At 44.8% G+C, this 25,188-nt stretch overlaps 1 protein-coding gene across 3 annotated transcripts; it reads left to right on the top strand.

Moving 5' to 3' along the window:
* Positions 1-10,816: 10,816 nt before the first annotated feature.
* Positions 10,817-24,683, top strand: LOC107220796 (growth arrest-specific protein 1). Of its 3 annotated transcripts, none has more exons than XM_015659532.2 (5): positions 10,817-11,208; positions 20,808-21,074; positions 21,185-21,396; positions 21,607-21,908; positions 24,354-24,683. In XM_015659532.2, exons 2-4 carry the CDS (start codon positions 20,811-20,813, stop codon positions 21,902-21,904), a joined length of 774 nt encoding a protein of 257 aa, XP_015515018.1. In that variant the 5' UTR covers positions 10,817-11,208; positions 20,808-20,810; the 3' UTR covers positions 21,905-21,908; positions 24,354-24,683. The 3 variants fall into 3 exon arrangements, with proteins under 3 accessions (XP_015515018.1, XP_046592109.1, XP_015515019.1); XM_046736153.1 differs by lacking the exon at positions 10,817-11,208 and adding an exon at positions 19,573-19,721; XM_015659533.2 differs by lacking the exon at positions 10,817-11,208 and adding an exon at positions 20,270-20,493.
* The last annotated feature ends 505 nt before the right edge of the window (positions 24,684-25,188 follow it).

Here is a 25,188-nt window from a genome sequence, read left to right as displayed (position 1 = left end):
TAACGGATAGAAAAATCTGAAAGGGATCTTCGAAGCCTGAGCTGCAGTATCCTTGGCGTTGAAACGTGACTGTCTGAAAGAACGTACGTCTCAGCTACGAAGGTCTGCCTACCGCGGTCGTAAAACAGACACGCGATATAAAAAGTCGTCAGCCAGCACTGCCTCAGGACGAATGACGTGATTATTTTTAACGACAACGTGGAGCCCAGCCGATGCAGATGATCTGCGACAGTTAGGGAGCCCCAGGAGGACTCATTCAGGGTTTTACTATAATTTCAGGCATCCTGGGACTCGGGGTCCTCGGAACAAGAACTCCTCAAACGGTATTATATTTTTATGGATTTAGTCGTTGGGATAATCGTTCGAAAGCCGCTCTAGCTTCACCAAACTGTAAATAATAATAGTATATTAATATTACTTCGAAGAAACGCGAGATTGAATTACATTATAAGCGGAAACCAGCATAGTTACCTTGAGGCGCTACCGAGAAACCAAAAATTATTAGCGGCCACTGCTTGCATGGAATCACTCGAATAATTGAATTCAATCTAGGAGAAAAAAAGAAGAGAACGGCTGGTCAAACAAGTCGCATTACACCAGTCGCATTCGCCGTTGAAATTATATCCGAACCCTTGCCGTGGTCATTTCATCTCACGAGTAACCGTTCTAGTTTTATTTCTTTCCCCTAGCATTTGTAACAGAGTTGAACACATTAACCACCTTTATCACTGTTACTTCCAGAGACTCGAGGCCATTCAACGGCTGTAAACCGACGAGAAACGATGCTTCAAACGTTTCTCAAGTCCTTTCGAGCTTTTAAGTCCAGCGAACAAGAGAGAAAATACGGGATTACGACTATTCAAGCAGCCATCGCGCGTCCCTCGTGAATCGCGTCTACAGGCAACGATACGGTTTTCAAAGAGAGGCTGCTTCGCGTGGAGGCAGCAAAGAAATTTGACTTCTTCTGACAATTGGAGTCTGAAGAACTCGCAAGTTATTGTTGATTAAACCCGTATCTTGCAAAGTTTGTACGGCACAGAAAGTCACTGAGATGATAAATTGGACCATGCCCGGACTCCGAGGCGTCGAAACGAGCCGTAGTCTTCGGAACATGAAGCAAATGGAAATAAAAATTTGTCTTTCGAGCTGCAGCTGCCACAGAACGCATCAGTACCATATCCAAGAGCGTACCTTGCTCAGCGGACGAAGCTGTCATCGCCTAGATCGGCTTCGAGATTAAATCGAAGGGAGAGTAGAAGGCTTGAGGAGTAGAGGAGCTGAAGAACGAACGCAATCTTGGGGCCCAATATAACGGAGTGACTGGCTGCTCCACGGAATTAGAAACAGAGTCAGATAGGCTTTAGTCCGAACGGAATTGTCGGATCCGTGGGCTTACAATGTCCATTCGACGTTGCGTGGTTCAAGTTCCTTTTCCACCTCCTGCTCCTTTATCTTCGCCCCGCTGGAGCACAGTCCAAGGAACTTGACGGAATTACCACGTCGCGACGTCGCGGCGTCAAGTCGTCAAGGTGTCGAGCCGTCCGACTCGCAGTTCCTCGAAGAGTGGTCATACCTCCCGATGACAATCCCACGGACTGCTACCAGCATTCGCATGGAGTGAAATTGCGATTCGCGCCGTATTCCGATCCATAAAACGGCGCGTTCCGAACGCTGTTCAATTTGCTGCGGATATCAGGATGTCACCGCAGATTATCGGCCAGAGCTTGAAGGATTTTTGCACTCCTTATACATACGAGCGGCGTTACTTCCCGGAACGACTTCACCTTCATCGGCTGACCGGTCCACCGGTTTTCAACGGCGCTTGTGGTTACGAAACCTTTTCATGTTTGCCGAACAATTTCCGTTGATTGGAGGTGTTATAAGTTACAACCTAACGACTTAATGGACGCCTCGTATAATTTCCGAGATGTACGCTAGCTCCCTCCTTCGTCTCCTTTTTCATTCGGCCAAGTCCAGATGAAGTAAACAAGTCGGTGTACACAGAAACACGTCGCCGTTGCTGCTTTTACCTTTTCCATTTTTCTCAATTTATTACCCACGGATACTTTTCAAACCCGTTCCAAGACGTTATACCTTGAGAAGGACGCTGCGCTTGTAAATGCACGAATCCCAATTACGGTGGAAATTCGTATCAACGTCCGTTATACATGCCAAGTGGGTTCCCTGCCACGAATGCACGGCGGAGAATGGTCTTGGAGTTTAATAAGGGTCTAATAAGGCCGTCAATAAACGAGGTTGTTGGAGCAGTTTGGGTCATTTGAAAGGCTCGCCCGTTGCAGTAACGTTGATCGGTCCTTATCTGTACGAGACTGCAGCATCGGCGTCCAAAGGTGTTTGGCTTCCTGATCTAAGCGTCGCCGACTAACGAAGTAAGATTTCTTTGTCCTACGCTCGGCTCTCCTCATTGTCTTCATCTTCCTCTTTCACGGTACCGCTTTGTGCGCGCCGACCGAACGGTCCCGCAACACATCTCGAATCCCCGATGTATCCCGACTTCTCGATGCCCGTTGGCGTCTTAATGAAGCAATCATCAAGGCCCGTCGCTTCTACCTCGCGCAGGTACAAAGCTGTATATTGAACATCGAAAAGGAAACACGCACGGTCACCAGTCCCGTGTGTTGGTACCCTGCACAGGCAACCACTACCTGGCATTGAGAGGCATCGATCTGGGCGTGTCTGGGCTCCGCTATATAGAACTCTGCTTGCACCGAACTGCATCCGCGTCTATCTGCCGACCCGACGCCTCTGACATCTCCATCTTCATCGTGCTCGAGCGGTCAAAGTGAGATGCATCGCGGTCTCAGAAGCCCGGACATCACAAAGGAAATCCTGGAAGCGGCTCTGGAGGCTTAACTAGACCAGCCGGCAATCTACGGGTCAACTTGTACCCGCCGTAGAATCGTTCTCGAGTATTGCATACGGTTCGGAAAGAAAAGTCGTTGGGAACGCGGTAATCATCGACGGAGATACGGGGAGACCATTTTCTTTAGTGTTTGAAGAAGAGGGGTCATTCTTTAGCCCGTTCCTATTCTTTTCCTGTCGATGTTATGTTCCTACGGTCGTCGTTAACGAACCAAAAAATGCAGGGACTCGAGCTGGAAGTCGCACGGAAATGAGAGGGTCACGAGATAAAAAGACACCACATTTGTACTCAATATCAATTCCATTAATTATCAGTGTTCTCGATCTGGACCTATACGGATGCTATAATGTGCCGTCAATTAACTACGGTTTCATTCTTCCTCTTGCGACGGTTCAAATGAAAACCATCTACTCCGATATGCCGTGACTAAACCTACTTTTCCGATTGGCCGTCTAATCGTTATCCTCCATACTTATGTGCCGTACAGAATCCCCCCAGCTATACCTCTCGCATGCGGCGACTCTCTGGACCAATTATTTTTAATATCAGGCCAGTTTCTCCGACCGGTAATTTTACCCGGGATTTTACCTCGCCTCACCTCGGACTCATGCACCCAACTCGCCGATGCGTGTAGTTTAAAAAGACTTGCGCTTTCTCCGCTATTCATACACGTTATACGATTCATACAACAGTTACCATACGATTGTTACGCCATCCGTGTCACCTATTACAACATTAGACCTACGTCACTTCCGTAACCACTTGTGACATTTGCACGTTTGATATAAATTCCAATAAATATAATACATTACAGCACAAAATTATGTATAATGTGTAGACGCTGATATTGTGTGAGTCAAAAAGTCGGGTCAAAGAACGGCGAAAAATTCCCTCGCAGCTATAAAATCTTGCAGGCGTGACTGAGTTCGTGTTGTTGATTATTAGGCCGACGTCGATCGCACGTTTTCAGTAGTGTTATGATCGTGACTCGTCCACGCTCCGTTTAGCATTCAAATTCGCACCGCAGATGCACTTTGCAGAGTAATCCTCTAGAGAAAAGCGGGGGGCTGCAAGACTGCAAGATCGTGTGTCCCCGTTCGGTCTATTATTAATACGGTACCATAAATATTTCAGAGCTTGTGTAGGTGTAACGATGTGATAACAGAAAGACCTGCTGGCTTAGCTCCAAAACTTGCACTTGTCGTATTACCGACTGCGAACAATAAGACCGCGTGAATAATCTCGTTGTATATGTAACGTGACTCGGAAGTCATTCGTCAAAACATCAGTGACATCATCTATCTTCGTGAGAAATTTTTTTCTGTTACCCTTTATGTGGATGTGATTTCAAAACTGGATAAAGAATGCATACCGTTCAGCGGTATCTTTCTTCAGAGATAATTTCACATGCAGGTAGAATAAAGCGTCAGACTGAAATTAGATGGCTCAGAACCTTTTATCTATGGACGAAGATCGATTTTTTTTTCCTATCGGTGAGTCCACCTTACCAACAAAGGTTAGGCTCTCGGCTCAATATCAAATTTTTTTTTTATCCATTTTGCCTTCGTCTCACGTCGGACGGGATTCGAGTTTTTTTTCTTTCTTCTTTTTCACTCGTCATTCTTTTTCATACGTCTATGGTGGAAGGTGAAGCCACGGCACGCTTTTATGTCTCAATTATACTTAGAGATTTCAGATAGGAGATTTATGGCCCGAAATTACAGCGTTGCTATGCAAATTACAGCTTCCTATAATCACATGGTGCATCCTGTAGCCACAGGAAATCGATAAAACAGTTAACTACTCACGAGTTACATGTTTTTCGTTTGTTCGTAATTGTATGGCTCGTACCTTCGAACTTGTTGCCCTGACTGAAAACAAAGTTTTATGTAATTCCACGCGGTTTGACAGCCTATAAGTAAACAAATTGTTCATTTTTTTCTTGCCTACTTTACTCCATGATCGTCTAAGAGTTCACTCACATCATGTATAAGTTCGGTTTAACAATCAAACCTGTTGCTTTACATAAAAATACACAGTCATAGAGGTCGTTTCAAAGTATCGCGAGCCTTATTTTTTCCCATGTTCGGTACAGGGAGAAACAAATAAGCAAACAAAAATTTTTCCCTAGTAGACTTATCCTGTCTTAGCCAACAAGGTGACAGCGGCCTGACATGTGTAGATCGTAAAATAATATTTACAGGTACAATCGAATATCTTTGAGGTTTATTTAAATTTTTTTTCTTTTCAACCGGCACTACACGTTCAGCAGCACTTAATACCTGACAGAGGGTTCTAAATCGAGATTTCGGTGCTTGATTTTGCTTTACATTGATTTATCAACGAACGATTCCATTCTCGTGATTAAGAATTTATAGCGAAGATATAGGTATGATACGAGTGTGTTAGGCAGTAGCCGAAAGTATTAATCAGCCCTTTCCACTTTCCCACATCTTTCGTTTGAAATTTTAAATTGTTACTATACACCGACACCGAACGAACCCATGATCATTGCCCATGAAATATCGGGCTATCGAGCCGCATCCTGTAAGACAACTCAGATACGAAACACGGAGCAGACTTGTTTCACTTTTCTCTTTCTATTCCCGGAAGATTTGTTGCAGCCAGACTGAGGAGATGAACAGAATCGAAGAACACGGCGGTCTAACCAGGGTGAAAGAAACGTCCATACTTTTACGTCGAGGAAGGTTAAGCCAGTCGAGCGCCTCTAAGTGTGTCCGTTGGACACCTTCCCAGGAACACTGCGTCGCCACAGGGGTCCTCAGAATTCTGGCCATGGCTCCCGTTCGTCCCGATACACTCCACGAGCAATGGACCAGGATCCTTCCCCGAAAATCATGCAGAGTTAAATCACTCCCGTATGAAATAAACTTCTGTCGCAATTAGATGAAATAAAAACATATTTTAAAAGCGTACAGATAATTTTTATAAAACTTCTTTGACAATACACTGTCTATTCGATATGTAATTATAAAAACATTTGAAAAGAGCATCAAGATGTCGGAACAAGATGGCTGCCATTCACACGCTTCAAATTTCTGTTCAGCTGCACAATTTGTTCCAGCACTCATCAATCGTCGTGCAGTATTCCACGTCAAACAGAATCACGGCAAGACTGGTTTAGGCGTAATCTAACCTGTGATGGAAGCCTAGAATACAAGAATTTAGTCCGTGAAATTTAGCAGTGTCTATGTACTTCCTGCGCATGAGTGTTCAACTTGTGCGTGCGGAATCTGTATCTATCGATTGTTCAAAAAAAGAAATCAGGCATCAGTGAAATTATTTGATTACCCTACCAACCGAGTGCAATCGCGTACCCAATGAACAAACCATGCGCAATTACAGTTGTTACAGCGGCGTACAATTATTGATTAGCCTGAGCAGTTTTCAGTGCAGACAATGAAGCTGTTCAGCACGTATGTGGTAATTGCCTGTAATTGCGCGATCAGCGCAAGGCTTGCGGTTCACGCGCAATGCCCGTGCTGCACCGACGTGTGGCAGTGGGTCGAAGCTTCGTATTTCTGCACATGCTTTGGCAGTCCATACATGCCGTGAACAGGGTATGAAGTCACAATCGCATGGCACTAAAGTTTAATTGTCTCATTATTGGTCGGCAGTGCGCCGGTACTCTCGGCATACGAATAAGCGTCAGTTGAACCGCGATGCCATTTCACCACGAATATATAGATATGGCAATTTGCTCCTGCACGTTCCTCCTCTGCTCTCTCCTCCGGTTCTCGGACCGTAAGCGGTTACCGGAAGTTAACATCACTCATCGCAGGCTGCATCAATCGCTGCATGGTGTCCATCATCGACTTGACACGTGCCACTCGACCGATCGTTGCATCTACGGACGGTGAATAAAATTTCCTTACCACCGCACGTTCTGGGGCCGAACAATTCATCGGACAAAACTCCCTTCCACGATGAATTCGGAATTACATTCCTTGGGAGGAACAGGCGATACGGTGCTTCGAGAACGGGCCGTAGAAAAGGCAGGCAGGCGAACGGACGGACACTGGCTGTTCCATGCAGCGATTAAAAATGCACCGAGCGCGTTCGTTCGCTCTGTTGTTCGAATCGCTTAGCGAATCGGAGCACGCCAATCGTAACTTTGAATCGAGTGATTTACCGGCATTGACGCAAGACTGCAGCTTGTCGTGTGTAGACGTATCCATGTGCACCTGCTGCGGCTAGACGCGCATCCTAAGTAGTCAACGAGCCGGTCTCATACCGATGATGAGTTACGGTGAGACGGCGCCGTGATGCTTCCGAGAGAAAACCTAGAAACACGAACCCGAGAGAGAAAGAGAGAAAGAGAGACGCCAGAGAGAAGAGATGAGAGAAAATAAATAAAACAGACAACGTTCGACGCTCTAGTCGTTACATTACGTTTATTTTATCACACTCCTGCCTGCCAACCGTATTTCTTAACGATATTAGAGGCCTCGGAGCTCGGAAGAGCCAACTAATTTGCCAGTCTGTTCAGCAGGCTCAATAATTGTCACCCCGATTGTTCTTGGTGAGAAAATAAATAATTCTTTATGTCAAACTGTATTTTCCTTCAGCTTTTGCACACACTTCACAAATAGAATAATAATTTAGTTTCAAAAGTTTCTTGAATTTCAATAATCCTCCACGAATCCTGTATCCTAATAATTATCACAACGCGCCGTATGATTTTTGTAACGCCCGAACCATCCATGCAGCTGCTGTCGTTACGTACCGCCATTACCACGATTACTCTACCAAATCAGACACAGGATAAGCATGCAGATTTATCAGCAGCGACAGATGCTTAGATAAGGAGAGGAGCGGGCATCGAATATCTGCGATAAAATTTATTTAAGGTATCAAATGATACCTGACAGATCACGCGTTATCTGCAACGAAAAGAAGAAAGCCTGGATGTGATCTTGATCGCGGTGATAATGAACGGTCTGAAAAGCCCGAACGCATCCAATCTACAAAATCACCCTGTATCCGGTTCATGGTATCAGTCGACAATTTGTTTTTTTGCTTTCGTCTTTTCTTTTACTCCACTCATATTATTTTCTCAAGTACTTCAGAAGCCGCTGGAGGATTAAGGATTGTTTGTTCAGTCCGTCCTACTCCAACACAACTCGGCAAGTATAGCCATATACGAGTATATATATACATCTTTTTCACTCAATCGCCACCCCTCTCTCTCTCTCTCTCTGCCACACGACAGTGTCTTAACTCATCTTTTAGATATGTAGCAGTACCTTTTTGGCATAAGTTGTGTCACTTAGTTTTAGTTATTAAATGAAATTGTAACCAAATATAAAATACTTTGTAATATGTATACTCTAGAGACTGTTTCTATTACTATGTTACTATGCTTACCGAAATTAAGAAATCTGCTGATATCTAAAAATAAACAAAGATGTTATAGTTAGGATTATACTTAAAATTATAAAATTATAAAATTGTTAAACTTAGCATGTAAGATCTCTTGTTAAATTTGAAGATATTTTTTTCACTACATGTATAAATCTTATATTATGTAAATTACAAATAATATTGCTAATGTACTATCTTACTGGGCTGTATGGGGTTGTACCCCATAGCCTTAATAAATTTATTCAATCAATCAATCAATCTCTCTCTCTCTCTCTCTTTCTCTCTCTCTCTCTCTCTCTCACTGGTTATAATACTCAAATATTTCACACACAGTTGACACCATATCGTTAAGTATTTGTCAACTTCTTTCACCGGACAGTTTCGAAGTCCAACTTTATTGGTGGCAACAAATTAGCCGAATGATGATTTTTTCAAATATTTACTCGATTACATGCCGCAAGACCGCACCCCGCCTGACCAAAGTTAATATTCAACTGCGAAGGACTTCCGAAGTGACCGCGGAAGAAAATAAATATAAAAATTAGGGAAAAAAAACAACACTAATAATAAATATACACAGAGAAATGTATAGGCATGGCCGTTATGCGCGAACGAGAATATTTGAGGGAATGTTTGATCGTTGGCTTTAGGATGCGCGTGCCGCGGTTTGCTTAGGACACCTTTGCGTGAACGTTTTGCTCTTCGTTTTTCCTCTCGTCTCTCATCTCTCTCATCTCAGCCCCTCAGATCTCGGCTCTCTCTTCTTCCTCGACCACTTCCACCTCCATCCTCCTCAACTACTCAGTTCTACACGCTCTTCTGCTCAGACCTCCTCCTCCTCCTCCTCCTCCTCCTTCTTCTTATTCTGGTAAGATGAGGTTTGTTTCGCTTCAGCTTCGTCGGGTTGGGCCTGGGTCTGGGCCTGGGACCATTGTCCTGCCGAAGGCTCGAGCGCCCTACCAAAAAGAGATAGAACAGTCCCTTTCCTGGGGTTCTCAACCTGTGTACATTGCGTTTTAGACTATGCAGACCGCAGCGTCTTGAATCGAAGTCTTTCCAAATTCTAATGCACAGACTGTTGACCCTGCGAGGTTTTTTTTTTCACCAGTCCGAGTCCTTCACGCTAGTTTCTAAGTATACGTAAGCACGCACACGCATCGGTTTTGCTATATTCTTCTATCGTATCTTCCTTCGATGTAACTTGATACGATGGAAATAAAACACGCGGCGACACCTTGACTCCGTTAGAGAACCGATGAAGAAGAAGAGATTGGAGGACTTCGGGTTTTCATGTCAATCCCGATATTTTCTTCATACTTCAACGCCTCCATTTCGCTGCATCTATACGTCAACCGTTCAAATTAACCATCAACAACCGAGTCGACAGTTCCGACTCGCTGTTATACCTTTCAACCATCAAACTACACAATTCACTCCGCAATGTCAGTTTTAGATACTACCAGAACTTGGCTTCATCCCTAGTCATCCGAAATATTTTGTAAGTTATTGTTTTTCGCATGAATATTCCAACGTCCAAACATCTCATTCTTAATTTCTTGCGTTTTACGATGATTTAGACTTGATAACCAGACCTCTATTCAGGTACCGTTGACACCGTCTTTTCTAAGAAATACTACTAATGTTCCTCCGAGGCAGCTGAGGTGACTTGACTCTTGGCCAAATCGAACGGTTTATTCCGGACTTTAATGTGGATAAGAGAATTGACTCGTTACGTCGGGGATCAGAAGCTTGACAATGCGTTGAAATAAATTGAACCTATGTTACACATCATTACGAAATTTTGCGCTACTCTTTTTTCCGATGTACCGAAGCGAAAATGAGTGTGCTTACGTAACCATCGACAATCGGACAGATATGTTAATCGTTCGCTTCGTAGGTATTTCGTTCACTACAGATCTTCGCGCCACTGCAGTGTCAACGGACTCGGGTATTGCACGAGATTCAGATAACGTTTGAAAATAACTTTCACGAAGCCCGCATTACAGTAGGTATACGCTGACCTTAAGGAGAGTCGGTAGAGACGAATTTACGGGTAACGTACGTACGACACACGTATGTAGTAACACATATCGTACATGACACGCGGTTATTCACAGATTCATCGCTGACGTGAGCACGATGCAGGTAGATATAAATACCAACAAAAAAAATTCTGGCACCTTGTACGTAGGTTCGTGGCTCGTAAAAGTAGGAATGGAAATAAATAAAAAACGAAAAAACGAAAAAACTGAAGTTGAAAAATAAGAAGTAAAAAATGGGGCTGGGGGAAGCATAATTGAGAACCCCGGGACCCCGTTCCTTCGAAAAGAGGAGGGAAATGAGGGGATAAGAGGAGAGGGAGCTTCGTCCAAAGGCGGAGAGGCGGAGAGGCGGGTGGGCTGGGGCCCAAGCGCTGGTATCTCAATCAGGCAAGGGCCACAGGTTGGGGCCCATGGACTCCTGCAGGCGGAATGGCGGGGGACGAGGAGTACGAGGAGTACGAGGAGGCCTCGACTCGAGACCCGACATCAACTCACAACTCAATCTAGTCCGACAGAGTCCGCGGTGGAGTACGCACGCAAGATTTTTCTCCGCTCACCACGATGCGAATACCGCGCAGCTGCAGAGACGGGCGAACGGCTCTTTGATAGATTCTCGTGCGATTTAAATTTTCCCGCGCGAAGCCTCGCCTCGCACAACCGTTGAGCGTTTGAATATTTTCGAATTATTCAACGTCGGTGTTTCGGGGAAGCGTAATTCTACCGGTGTTTTCGTATTCAAAGAGAACGTTTTTTCTACGATACCGCGGAGATCTCCGTTTTCTTAAACGACGCTTATGACAAAAGCTTGATAATCGGTAACTCGGTGATGGTTTAACATTTGTGACAGTGTCCGAGAAAAACAATGTGATAGCGAACACTAGAAGTATATAATCCAAGGTAAGGGAAAGCTCCACTTGTTATGAAATAACTTGTAAAACTATACTTCAAGGTCTTTTTAAAATCGTTGATCGTTTCTCGGTTCATGGTTTATGAATGGAGTTTACGTCCATCGTCGGTATCAATTTCAGTTAGAGAGCCGATAATAGAGTTGGTTAAACACTTGCCGTACATATAAGCGGAGCAATAAGTACATATTTGATAAATTAGGCTTTACCTCGAGTAAATAAGGAGCAAGAATAGTGACTCCCATAATGGCATCTATATCTAAGAGATAGTTGTACAAACAATCGACGTTCCGAGCGTGTTTAATTATGCATATTTACCAAACACTAAAGAAGCACGTATTCGGGTACGCGCATTTCGACGTTAGCTGTCTTCGGGTCAACCCACGCATTACTTAATTAACTGTGAGATTAGTTACGATGCTTGAGCGTATAGTTTATTCAACAAGTTAATAAAGCGAACGTGTAACGGGCATAATGAATGAGCGGTGGGAGGAAGCTTGAAAAAAAAAAGCACGTGGAGGGCGAAAACGAGTCTGACAAAAAGTTGAGAAGTTGTTTAACGGCTATGATAATACTCACTGTGCGACTCAACAATTAAGAGAATCACAAAGGATGCATCGATTTAATTGTATCGATTTGTCACTGTCATCGAGGCTCGATCGATCGGTACAACCAAATATCATCCGATCGACAACCACGACTGACTGATTTGCATAAGTTGTCTATAGCCGCAATGGCCGCTTCAGTGACCAAAATACGAACTGATTCGTGTTGCAATCACGTATCGAATATATCAACGAATCAGGCTGCAAACATATTAACTCAATTAGAGTTCCTTCCTTGGCACGAACCGATCATTCGTGGACAGCTTTCTGCGACGGTGAAGTCAATCGGTAATTGAAATTCGACAAGCGCTGCATCGGTCGGGAACTACGATTTCAAATGTTAATTTAGAATCACTGCACGTAGATGCCAAGGTCTCGAATCTCAAATCACCGGTAAAACGTCATCTTGAAAAACATCCTTTGTTGCACTGCTGTAAATTTTTTTTTTTTTGCGTTCTTGTTTTTGTTTTAAATAATTTTACCGACGCCTGTTAGTTCTGTTCAATGATTCCCCAAAGAAATGACCCCATAACGTATATTTTCTTTAACAGTGTACCATGCTACAGATAACACAAGTACAAGTAAATTTCACGAGTCAAATTTTCAGTTTTCGAACATTCATTGAAGACGCAATCATAAACAGATCATTCATGATGTAATTCTGTTTGGTATTAAACAGGACTCAATAACAGATGAATTTTGGAAATGATAGCAAACCCAAAACAAAATTGGAACCGTGTTGAGGATGTTCACCTTGATTTAGGGTTAACAATAATTCAATTGACTCGTAACTTTTTCCCATACCTCTACTTTAGTTCAGAGCTGAATATTTGTATTTTGAAAGTAGTTTCATCAACGTAGATTCGAGAGATATGTTCATTTTACTGTTACATGATTCACTCTTGGAAATGGGAGATATTAAGTTCCGTTTACGACAGGGTACGAACTGCGATTCCGGGGAGTAGCAGTATTAGCAGCGGTAGATATTATAGGTCCATTACGCGAAACCGGAGCTGCGGTTCAGAGCTTGGATCCATCGTTTACGTTATATTACGGTCCGAGGGGCGTTAGCGTCGAAACGTAAAGAAGTCAGCTCTTGTCCAACTCGAGTATGTGACCAGCCGCGTGGCACCTCGAGGTAGTTAAATGGCGAGTGGTTCAAGCCTGAACCGGATTACCTAGAGCTTCGTACCGCGTTCCTAGCATCGTGGGCGGGTTTGGAGTGACGGACCGAACGGTCCCTGATCGTTAAACCCGAGCGCGGGGAGCCCCCGACTTTCTCGAATATGTGTCGAACGAACCGCGCGGTCCATCCCGTACACATATACGATACGTCGCGGCGTGAAGTTGGAGTATTTCAGATAAATCTGTCGTAAATGGTAGCGGGACCGACAAGGAGGATGAGGACAGGCAGTCTCATACGGGGCGCAAGGTATAAGGTCGAGAGTGTGCCCAGTTCCCGGAGAGAGGTTGCAGTGTCTGCAACGAGCAACGCTCGTTAGCCGAGCGACGGGCGAGAATCGAGATAAATTTATGTGTTCTCGTGCTAATGAACTTGATCCACATCTCCGCTAACGTCCGTACTCACTCTTCGAGAGAGAGAGAGAGAGAGAGAGAGGGAGAGGGAGAAAGAGGGCAGCCTGCACCGCGAGTAAGAGAGCCGTTCGGTTCCGTGACTCTCGTGACTCCCGCGACTCGTGACTATCTGACTCGTGACAGCCTCCTCGTCGCAGCTCGGGTACTTGAGACATAACTTATGCCGGGTGACTCGTGGCTTCCTGGGCACACGCGTTATGCATACAACCCCGCTAAGTGCAGCCGTTTACCTTGCGTTTGTTTGTCTCCTTCACATCTCTTCGCGCATACCTACCCTGGTATGTGTTGGGTACGAAGTGTGTAGGTATAGAGGAGGTACGAGGTACCTGCCAGCCCGCCGCCTCCGGCCAGCTGTATAACCGTCACGGCGTTAAGGATTGCCCGCGATATTCCCGTACAGATAAACCCTTCGCGGTGCCACGGTACAGCGCCACTTCGTTCTCGGCTCGATTTCCCTTCACCTGAGCCTCTGCGGAGGTGGTGGAACGCCTGCAACGCGGATGTAGATAAGACCTAGAGAGTTACATTTTGCCTCGGCTAGACGAAGAGGCGAAGAGACGAAGAGCCGATCTCTTGTTGTTGCGTTTGTTTATCTGCGGGCGTATAATAACTCCGGCGATAAAGTATCTCGACGATCCTAACGCCTGCAGGGTACTTCGTTCGAGAACGCAATAATAAACCCCCCTCCTACAGCGACTTCCATCCCGAAGGCGAGATCCTGGAGCGGAGGCGTGGGCGCGAATCCGATTTGACGTCGTGAAAAAGGAAGGAAATCAACCCGGCTCATGCGGAGATGGTTGTCGAGTTCGGTCGTTTCCATCTAGATTCAATCTCCGCCCACGCGGTCCACTCTGTTTACGTTTAGGTGCTTCGACCACTGGAGCAACTGGTTGCTGCTACTCCGTGCTGAAACATGACCTCCGGGGGTGGTCGGCAGACCGCGAGCTGCAGCGATAATTCGCGCCTCGAGCCGAACGTCGTCGGATCCATTACCCGCCTCAATAAAGTGCCAAACCAGACGACAAACTGGATCCCCTTCTCGAAACGTGAAAAAGTTGCCTGACCAGAACCAGAATTCGAAAAAGTGTACCATGGAAATGAACGCTCAGACGAATTCGCGGTTTATTGATCATTGGAATTCGTTGTCAACCATCAGGGCATATTGTCTTGGATGTTTTTTCCTTCTCCGTAAACAACTGTATCCTGACGGTGAAATCGACGTGGTGAGATGTTACATTATGTACGGAAATGACAGTTTAAGCAGAGGAATCGGTATCGGAACGGCAGTCGATGCGGAGAAATGCAAGCCTTCGTAACGTACCATCCGCAATCGTTGCATCCGCCGCGTGATGTTCGATGTAACTACACGTTCTCAGACGCCCCCGGAAACGACAGCGTACCACCGTGTAATTCCCATCTCTCACGACTTCCGACGTCTTGATTAATCATGGCTTCTTTCATGCGTTGAAAAATTTTCCAGTTCAACGTTTGCAGCTATATATTTTCCATCTAATACCTTTTTCCTTTTCCTTTTCTGGGGACCACTTCCTCCGTATGGTTCTGGCTGCTCCGCAGGTTAAGGTACAGGTGCTGATAATCCTTCACGCTGACTTTCAGACACGACGCCATCTGTTTTTAATAATAAAACCCGAGGCTTCCTCGCTTTAGTCGCCATGTTGGCGAACTCCCCTTGATTCCTCTTCGGAATTATATGTCCCGCTTTGCAGCCGGCAGGATGCTGCGACACAGACTAAACCCCAGGCCTGACCGGGAATAAAATCCTTGTAAAAAGTTATAAATAGAAGGAAGTACAAAATAAACATACCTAAAAATTCTGTGCAACGAAATTAACGTAGATCATTTTTTATCTTTAAATTTTTTCCATCTTGCCCTGACTTTCCAGCTACCCTCTGATAGTTCTTGATGTTTCACAACTTCGTGTCTATTATTCCTTGTTCACGTACGAATTCAGGCGAGCTGAAAATATTTTTCGGTGATTCACTTACTCGAGAGCGGGACTCTAGACGACCTTGAGTATCCTCTACAGTCGGCTCTTTGTGCAGCTCTAAAAAAGATAGAACCTTAACAGAGAGACATCTTGGAAAGAGGCTTTGGGAGATCCGATGATTAATACTTTCCTCTACGTCTCGAGGGCGTCGGTGATGATGAGCGGGACTTTGAAGAACCGGTGAGACAACGTTGGTCTTGTTCATGCGTCCGATCAATCTCTGGGGCAGAGGGAATTAATCGTAATACTTAACAATTCCAAACTCTGAGACAGAAATTCACCATCAAGATTACCCAATTGCTTATGACTGCTCCGTTTCACTGCGTAATACACGGGAATCGGGGAATCGAAAAGTCTGGGTGAGAGGCAGGAAGGAAATGATATTTATTAGGCGGTCGTGAGAGATGTGACTTGGAGCCGTTGAAGCTTTCAAACAAACAGTGATGTAAAAAACGCGCGAGCTAGAGGGAGGACGCGGGATATATAGACCGGGGTAAAAATGTCGACAAAAATTTGTCAGGTGCACCGCAGAGACGTGAACGTGAAGAAGACGCCCTGCACGGGCTGGCCGCGTGCCAGGAGACGACGTCACGCGTGCAGACCGCAGCCTCGACGGTAGTCGGTGGCGTTTGAGGGGTCGGCAAGACAAACAGACGAACGGAACGATTTGTTTGCGTCCCAATGAGATTCATCACCGCTCGAGTAGTTAGTCGAGTAGCTAATTCCTCCTCCCCCCCCTCCCCCCCCTCCGCGCCATCCATAATATACCCGCCATCCACCAAGCCACCGGTACTCTCCCTCCCTTCAGCCCTTCCTTCCTTCCTTTCTTCCTTCCTTTTCCATCCACTCGCTTAACTCGCCCCAGAGCTAATATTTACATGGCGCTAACGACTACCTCAAATATTGTAAAACACTCGACATACTCGAAGCGACGACGAGTTGCGGCGGTATATAAGACCGCTTGCGACGACGTTAACCGAATGAAGCAATATTTGAACAACCACTGTGCAAATTGGTCAAACAGAACGAGCCCCGTCGTGTGTGTGTGTGTGTGTGTGTGTGTGTGTGTGTGTGTGTGTGTGTGTGTGTGTGTGTGTGTGTGTGTGTGTGTGTGTGTGTGTGTGTGTGTGTGTGTGCAAGTTATATGGATCATATTGTCAGAGTAAACAACCCTCTCAACGTTTCTCAGACGAGCTATATGTATAACCGCCTACAGCAGCGTGACTGCGATGAAGGTTTACGCCGATTGGCAAGACCCTGTGATGACCCCTCCATAGGCTACCGGGTATAGCAATTTAGACCCCGCAGGGCCGTTCATTGTTCGTCGAAGTCGTCCGTGAAGCTCGAGCATTACGGAACGAGTGACGTTGAGAAACTTCTCGGGGGTCCGTGGTTGGGCCTGCTGGACCCTCAGCCTCGGACCCTCGGATCGACCCACCGGAACGGCACAGACGTGGCAACGAGGGACAGATGGTCGGCTCGAAACTCCCAGTGATCTCCAACTCGGCTCTCTCTTCGCTATAACGAACCGCCAACACTTGTTGTTGCCATTAAGCTTTCGAAACCTCTGCACGCGCTCCGAGTAATCAATCTTCTCCTCTTCTGCGACGGTAATTACCTACCAGTCTCTCTAACTTTTCGTGCATGACATCGGAGAAGCCAGCTTGGAGGTTCCAAATAGCAAGGACCGCGTTTATACGGATCAACGAGATTTTCGTCGGATCCGAAAATATGACGAGATGATCATTTTTTTATTTTTAATTTATTTTTTTCTACTTCTTTTCTATACTCGTTTTTCAGCAGGTCATAGCGCTTCTGATACTCATCGGAAACGGTGCCGATAAAATGTAACTCGATATTAACACCTTGTAGCCCCTTGTGACATTTCTGTAACAAATTGAATAAGATCCTACAAAATCCATACGGAAGGTATTAATGACAAGTCCTTAAATGCTATTTATTTTAAAATTTATGATTTTGGGCTACAAGGGGTTAAGAGACAAGGCTTGGATCCAAAGATCTCAACCAAGTGAAAATATTAAGTAACTCACAACCAGAGGCTCCCGGGCGAAGTCTCGACGGACTGTTCGGTTGAGACTTCACTGGAGGAACTGAAAGCCCTCAAGATGACCAAAAAATGGTCCGGTTTTATTCGACCGCGTCTGGTGCTGGCACTAAACAAGAGAGGCAGCTTCAGCCCCTTATGTGGTCCATCGGACACGTGGCCAAACGAAATAAAAGTCGTCGCGGTTGGAGCTCAGACATCGGAGCGAGTTCGTAGTCTGGAGCAATGGATAATCACATTGTCTGTTCGCTTTGTTTTTATTTTCCTTTTTTATCTATTACGTTTACCCTATGTCGGAAAAAATGGGCTCAATTCTGCGGCGTGGTAACGTTTTATTTATTTTTTTTAATTAGACTCGTTCCAGTCAAGTATAAATTAAACGAGTATGGCGGTGAAAACTCGGGGGAATATAAAAGGAGAAAAAATTTGCTACGGGTAACCTGCAGGGCTCTTATTGCTTTGTCGTCAGGAACGTTCGACCCAATAAACTTAATCTTGATTTATTTTAGCCTGAGTGGTTGCGCCGGGCTTGAGTATACAGCTACGTCAACCAGAAAAAAGCAGTAAATTGATCGCAAATATTTATGCCATAAGCCAACTCCCACGAAGGAGACACTAATGAGCAATTTAGCCGCTTTGACTGAGCGACTTGAGGCACGCTTTTAGGAATTTCCTGAGCTGCAGTTCAATTATTGCTAGTGCATATTTTCAAGCTTACACTGCTGCTCGGTCACATAGCCCGTCAAGAAGTATGAAAAAGCAACATTCGCGGATTTACTACAGATATTATTAACACATATGGTGAACTTGATGAATTTCTGGTTGTTGTTCTCTCATTTTTATAACGATAGGAAAGACCAATTTTGTTTCAATTACCTTTATAGTTGCGAAATTCAACGTCTGACTGATTAATTATTGGACTTCAGAGGACTAGTGAGCCGTCGTAATTGGGCTGTGGGTATAAAAAATATTCGTGAGTCAAACCAGTTATTCAACAATATAGTTATGAAGATAATCAAGTTGACAGGTCTTACAAATCATTTGGTCACCAATTCCGATACATTTTGTTCCCATTGAATTCAGGCAACGTTTAATAGATTAGGGTTGTGGTCGTACTCGTTAATCCTTGTGAACATTGCGTGAAGCGTCTTATATAGTGTCATCCTAACTATTTATAATATCTCCGGCGTCAACGTATTCCTAAAGTATTCAATTGAATTCAGCCGAAGAATATGAGATAATTACAACCCCTGACCCTCGTAACGTTTCCGTGGAAACGCGCACTGTGTCGTCCATACGTCCGTAACTGAAAAATGAACCGACCCAAAGACGTACGAGGGTTATTTGAATTTTCGACATTATTCAAACCCCCTGACAACAAAGACTTCCTCTAACTCTCTCTCTGCCTGACTCCGACAGCTCACGAGACTCCCTTCTATTCGTGGATGACGTATTTTTAGCGTTTAACTTCCAAGTGCCGGTGCTTTCTGAGACTACGACTACCGACAGTCCGGGCTGCCGGAGCTTCTCGCCTATCGGAAGCTGTGCCAAGGAGCCGGAGCCTCAGTCCCAGACTCGATAAGACTCCTTCAACGTGCTGTACAAATACAAATTCATACGCGTGTTCCCAACGGCGGCACAAAGGGTGACACTACGTAGCGAACCCGGATCCACGTTGATGCGAACCGTAAACTCCACTCTTTGAATACCGGAGATTACATTAGGGTGGAGGGCATAACGACCAGATTAATTCTTCCGTATAGCTACAACGTCCGTAATGAAGTGACCGAGAGGAAACGAAATCACGTGGCCGGTGCACTTTATCGTGGAAGAGACACGCACGCGTCGGTAGAGTCAGTCACCTCTATGAAGAAATAAAAATAAGAATACCTGAGACCGTTCGAAATTTTTACATTGACGACTACTTAGACTCAAGTTACAGGTCATCGTATGTGGCCGTAAATCTCGGATATTTCTGACGTGTGGCTGCATGGCGAGTTAAGTACGAGGATGAGACGCACACTCAACTGCGAACTTGAAACTCAAGACGCTTTGCCCATTGACCTAGAGGATTGATAACGCGGGATGATGTTGAAATCAACAAAACTCGGCCGTTTGATGCCAGTTCTGTCGAAGAAGCGATAAGTGGTTGGGTGTGTGTTGGTTACACGAGGTTACAATTATACACTGCCAAGTATTCCGCCGCGGTGATCGATTGGGACGCAAATCGGGTAGGGATTATATCAAATAAAAGGTTCAAAAAGTAACTTACGTCAGGTCAATAATGCTCATGATTCACCGACAAGGAAAGTATCTCACTGTAATTTCCATGACAAGCCGGATCTAAGCACACGGTAGAGAGTTCCAAAGAAAAGAAGCAACAGCGTCGAACTATGAATCCAGAGAAATTATTCCAATTACTCTCAGTTGTACATACGATTGGAAATAATTACTTGCATGATAAAACCAATTAGAGTTCTGTATTTGCTTGTCCGTAATCGATGTGTCAGACAGTCGGTTCATCCGTATCCGACTTGAGTTACAAGCGTCCAAACGTCGATCGTCACGTGCATAAATTAGTGAAAATTAAATTGTTGCCTCGCTTGGTAGTCGTATCATGTGAGAAACGGTGTTCACGTGATCAGTAAAAAATATGCGAGTCGTCGTGCAATGGCGTTATTACGTGAGTCGGTGCGGGTTCGTGCCGCGAAACACGTGACTACGCAAAATTCTTCAACGTAGGCCAATCACTGCGATGTGTACACAGACACGCGTGTGTGTCGTCGCTGAGATTCATCAGTCTCTTTTGCGGTTCATTTTTTACGGCACAATCGTCGCAAGCTTCTCAAAGACGAAAGAGCTCAATTATCGCTAAAGATTAATTGGCAGTACCTTATACCGATACGACTTGGGCTCGTTTACGCCTTCGGCTAAAACAGATTGAAGGGAAAGTTGTATTCTCACTGACGTATAATTATTAAGTTATACCGCACGAGACTCAAGGTGAGATTAAATACCACTGAAATTACCGGTTTTTCAAAACTTTTCAAACATTCCTTCATCCGAATACGTACGTAAATTTATTCATCACTTTTAATTGTTGATAGTGAATCCTATCGTATACTGCACTCGGTGGTTACCAACACTATTATTGTGTCATATCGTACGCTCTGTAGATACCGCTGAATAACTAATTTACACCTTGGTATAACCATTAAATGTTCTTGGACTTGTGACATGTGGATGGTAATTTGTCCGAACATGTGAATATGTGAACGTACCCCAAAAATTCACAGATCCTTTTCGTTATCTTACAGGCTATGTTTTGCGGGGCGGGAAGGCTGCGTACAGCCCTGGTTTCTCTGATCCTGTTGGCCGTCTGTACCACAAGTACCTCCGCTGTGATGCGCTGCGAGGATGCGAGGCTTCGGTGCGCCTACAGAGCCGGGTGCGGGATGGCCCTCCAGCATTACGTGACCAGATGTTCCTCCGTCTTGGGAGGCGCCGGCGGTGGCTGCCCCGAGACATGTCTTCACGCCCTGATCGCCCTGACCAGTACCGATGAGGGCAAAGAATTGATGACTGTAAGTTCGAATCTTGGTTCTAGATACCAGAGATTACATCGGATGGTACAGCCGGTGACTGTCGATTCAATCATCGAATCTTAAGTCCTACCTCCGATTCCTACTTTCAGTGCAACTGTGCCCGGGACGATCGTCTCTGCGAACAGTCTAAGCAGAGGGTCGAGGTATGCAGGCCGTCCGTGATGATAGAGATGAACAACACAAGGGTGTCCTGCAGGATCGCTACCTCGATATGCAATGCCGATACTCTCTGTGCAAAGGCTCTGGAGTACTACAATGGCTTCTGCGGAAGCATGTTTCGCGGGAAGAAATGCACTAAAAGGTGACCCTCAGAATTTTGTCTGTCTTCAAGCGACGGCGATAAGTGTTTCACATTATCTCTTGCAAGCTTCAAGCGACGAAAATCGCATTCTCATTTCGACTGTGTATTTTCACGGCGAATATCACTCGGGATGAAGCTGGATTTGCAATTTGTTTTGCTTTTACTAGCGATCAAAGATCCCGTGAATAAAGTGCTTACTCAATTTCGCAGGTGTCGTAATTCGATCAACATCCTGAGGCGCCAGGACAAGGCCGCAAAGCTAATTACGTGTGTCTGCGACGGGGCTGAAGACTACGACTGTACAGGTATCCATCGGAATATGAACTGGCTATGCTTCGGAAAAATTCACCACGATTATCACGACACGAAGAAGATTTTGGGTGATACACGATCCAACGAGATCCTCAGGACCGACGCCCACAGTCGCGGCGCCGGCGTCGCAACGTCCATCGGCCAAACATCGACGGCTTTGGTGCTAATCTTCCTGCTAGCTCTGCTAGTCAGATAATAAGGTGATTCATCAAAGATACTTATCTGGTCGCTCTTTGCCGCTAACTCTTAGTCTACTAGCAGGGTGCAAAATGGAGTTGTATGTCCTGTAACAAGACTGATGATAACTATTTTCATCCTAGGACTCACCGTTAGGATGTTGCGAAAAACCCGTTCGTACCTGCCATTTTTTCAAGATCGCTATACCTTCGGAGGTGTTTCGATCTCGTAAAACTTGAGATTTTTCAGACTCTAAAACAATGTATCCAAAAATCAAAGGTAACAGACCTTTTGCCAGACAATACTATCCTGCTATTCTGAACTTTTAGCAAACGAAAAAGAAAACACACAACCGGAAACGGTATTTCTTTACTCTATTTTTTTATTCTTCACCTCGAGATCTTAACTTACTGGATCCTCCGATGTTTAGGGTTCATTTTAACGACCGACGATAGATTGTAATAGTAGTGTTATTCCACGTTCTCAAATATTTATCGCAGTTGTAAAATCGAAGTAAAATTTCGAGCCGTCGTTGACGAGAATAGACCATGACGAATATGTATGACTGTAGATACTGGCTGTCCGAGAAGAGTTGTCCTGTACAATAAACCTGAAGAAGATTGTTTTTATTCTCTAATGTTTTCGGAACTAGAGCTTTGCCAGGGGGTTGACAAGGCACAAGACCTTGCAGTCTCCGACTTGGTACCCCACGTACGTTCGCAAAGAATTAAAAAAGGATAGCAAAAGAAAAAAGTATGGGTAAGAAAAGTTCATAACTTGATATCGCGAGGACATTTTTAAAGTCGTAAACGCGCAAAACGGATACCGCAACAAACGTGCAACGGTCCAGAGAGACCGGGATACAGCGGCGTGTAGGTATACTTGTACGATGTGTGTAGGTGTAACCGAACGACGAGAAAGACATAAATCACCCGCGCAGATCCAGGGATTAAATATGCTTGCAGAGAAATCTTGACGACCAGCGGACGGACGGAAATAAGTACGCGTTTGTGCCGGCGTAACAGGCACGTGTGTGCGTGGCTACGCATGCATGCGTCCAACCGTAGGAGAAGAGACGAGAATGCGTTATACGGGCGCACGCTAAGGGATCCCCATATTCGTGATGCGGCGTGGGTTGCTGCCGCTTCTGGGTTTTCTCGACGAAATCGCGCCTCACACAGAGCTGAAAAAGTTTTGACCGTAGCGTGAATTACGTGTATTCCAAAAGACGACCACGGCTCTTCAACTTCCTGTTCGTATTTCGGCCGTGCCGCGGCTAAGTCTCAGCGGCCGCGTTCTTCAACTCCTTTTTCTCTAATTCGCTCTTTCCGGTAGGACACCTGCCCTCCTCAGAGCCCGTAAGCGTTCCTCTAAGTTCGGTCGAGGTTCTGCGTTTTTTAGTTGATTATTTGTTTTTTTTTTTTTCTTAAATCCTTTTCTTCTTCTTTCTTCGTCATCCGCACTCACGCACACACGTACTCGATGGTTTTTGTTTGTTCTAAGAACGGACCGCACGAACACGCGCACGATTATTTATATGCGTAGGAACAATGCCCGCGTGAGCTTAATCTCTTTCGTCGGGGATAACCAGAGGATTTCGATAACGAGCTCGACCCGTTTACGCGCTGCAGGCTGGACGCGCGCTTGCGAAAGATGTTAAGACCCCGGTATTCTTCGCTCTTGAAAGATGCGGTGCCTGCAAGCTCCGCGAAGCCTACACCGACGGCTAATGGCTGCACGGGGCCAGGTGTTTTCTTAGGAGTAGAGCAGAGATCCGTCCTGCAGACACCGTGCCGCAAGAGTCGTTTGATAGCCGTGCCCTTTTTCCCTCTGCCTCCGCGTCTCCTCGTCAAACCTCTTTCATCGACAACGTCTCTCTACCGGCATTCAGTCGCTTACTAGGACTTGGACCAATCGAAGTTACCGTATCCTGCGGGATTATCTCTTCCAGGCCGGAACATCTACAAGATAATCACTTGGGAAGTCTATATCGGTGAACACCAAATCGTACCCAGACTAAAAGTGCGCGCGTTCGAACTTCCGAAAACTTGCTGATGAGTATTTCTTCATATTCAGGCTATCGAAAGTTCCGTTCTTTCATTCTTCAGATCTATGACCTACCAAACGATACTATCGATTGTTTTCGTCATTTGTGAGGGCGAAAAACAGGTAAAGTCGTCGAAAACTCGTTGCCAGTTGCATCGGTGCGACATGCGCGAAATTCAGCATATTTTTAGGCAGATGGATAATATATTATACATAGCTTGAAAAGTATGAAACTATAAAAAAAAATTTAATAAATCGTGTACATTTTCAAAGTATATCACTGATATTCGGTGTGTAAGGTATTCGAGGCGTATGATAGAGGGTGTCTAGTGAATAACTGCTGCAGTACTGCAACTGGCTAATTGTAAGTTTTACTTTGATCTCTCAAATAATCAAAGTATTTTCTATCTGTTATTTTACAGACGATCAAGGAGAAGGAAGCACAACGAGTTCTCAAACAGTATTCCGTGAGTGAAGACCAAAGACTCGAAAGATTACCAGTTATATAGTGCGTTTAGCAAGTAGGCGGGGCGGGAGAACCAATTTAACTTTACCGCCACGTGTTGGACGACGAATAGTATACGATGTAACTACCAATTGATTACGATTACACGCGCAAGAGGGTAGAAGAAAGTAAATGAAAAAATGTTATCGTCTACAGAAGGAGAAGAGAAAGAGAAATTCTTGTGCAGGATCGAAGCAAGGTTCATATTTCGCAACTGCGTCAGAATTTTTCTATCGTATGTATACTGTAAATTTCGATAAGTGTATCATAGAGTTTTAAATGATAATTATTATTTTAACTTAATTTATATCGAGTGATTTGCGAATGAGAGAGCTTGTGTATGTAAATAGATAGAATTACAACTACCTGTTAATTAAGCGCACTACAGTTGCTGATGTTTTGTATTGAAGGGAAATATAACAGGAAAACGAACAAAAAGAAATTCTACAAACCATGTAGATCAACGCAAAAACTCCCTCCGCGCATATAAATTATTGACAAATAATTCCGTGTCACGGATTATGAAACTGAACCGCTTAATTTATCAGTAATTATCATTGGATTTTTTTTTCCAAACAACTGTGGCAATTGTACACAATAAAAATAAGAACAACGACGGGAAAAACTTGGCAAGAAATGTTTATTAAGTTTTTTTAAAGCTTTTACCATCATTGTATTCTATAAATACATTCACAAACCTGTGCGGTGGCAATTGATCAACAGGCTATGTGTGAAAAAAAAAAAAAAAAAAA

The sequence above is a fragment of the Neodiprion lecontei genome, chromosome 1, assembly GCF_021901455.1.
Source record: "Neodiprion lecontei isolate iyNeoLeco1 chromosome 1, iyNeoLeco1.1, whole genome shotgun sequence".
Taxonomy (NCBI): Eukaryota; Metazoa; Arthropoda; class Insecta; order Hymenoptera; family Diprionidae; genus Neodiprion; species Neodiprion lecontei.
This window is presented reverse-complemented; position numbering and strand designations above follow the sequence as displayed.

Bases quoted from the DNA above. Each gene is read 5' to 3' on its own strand.
- LOC107220796 (XM_015659532.2), top strand. From the start codon at position 20,811: ATGTTTTGCGGGGCGGGAAGGCTGCGTACAGCCCTGGTTTCTCTGATC. The intron at 21,075-21,184 runs GTAAGTTCGAAT...TCCTACTTTCAG, and splicing joins AGGGCAAAGAATTGATGACT to TGCAACTGTGCCCGGGACGA. The intron at 21,397-21,606 runs GTGACCCTCAGA...TCAATTTCGCAG, and splicing joins GGGAAGAAATGCACTAAAAG to GTGTCGTAATTCGATCAACA.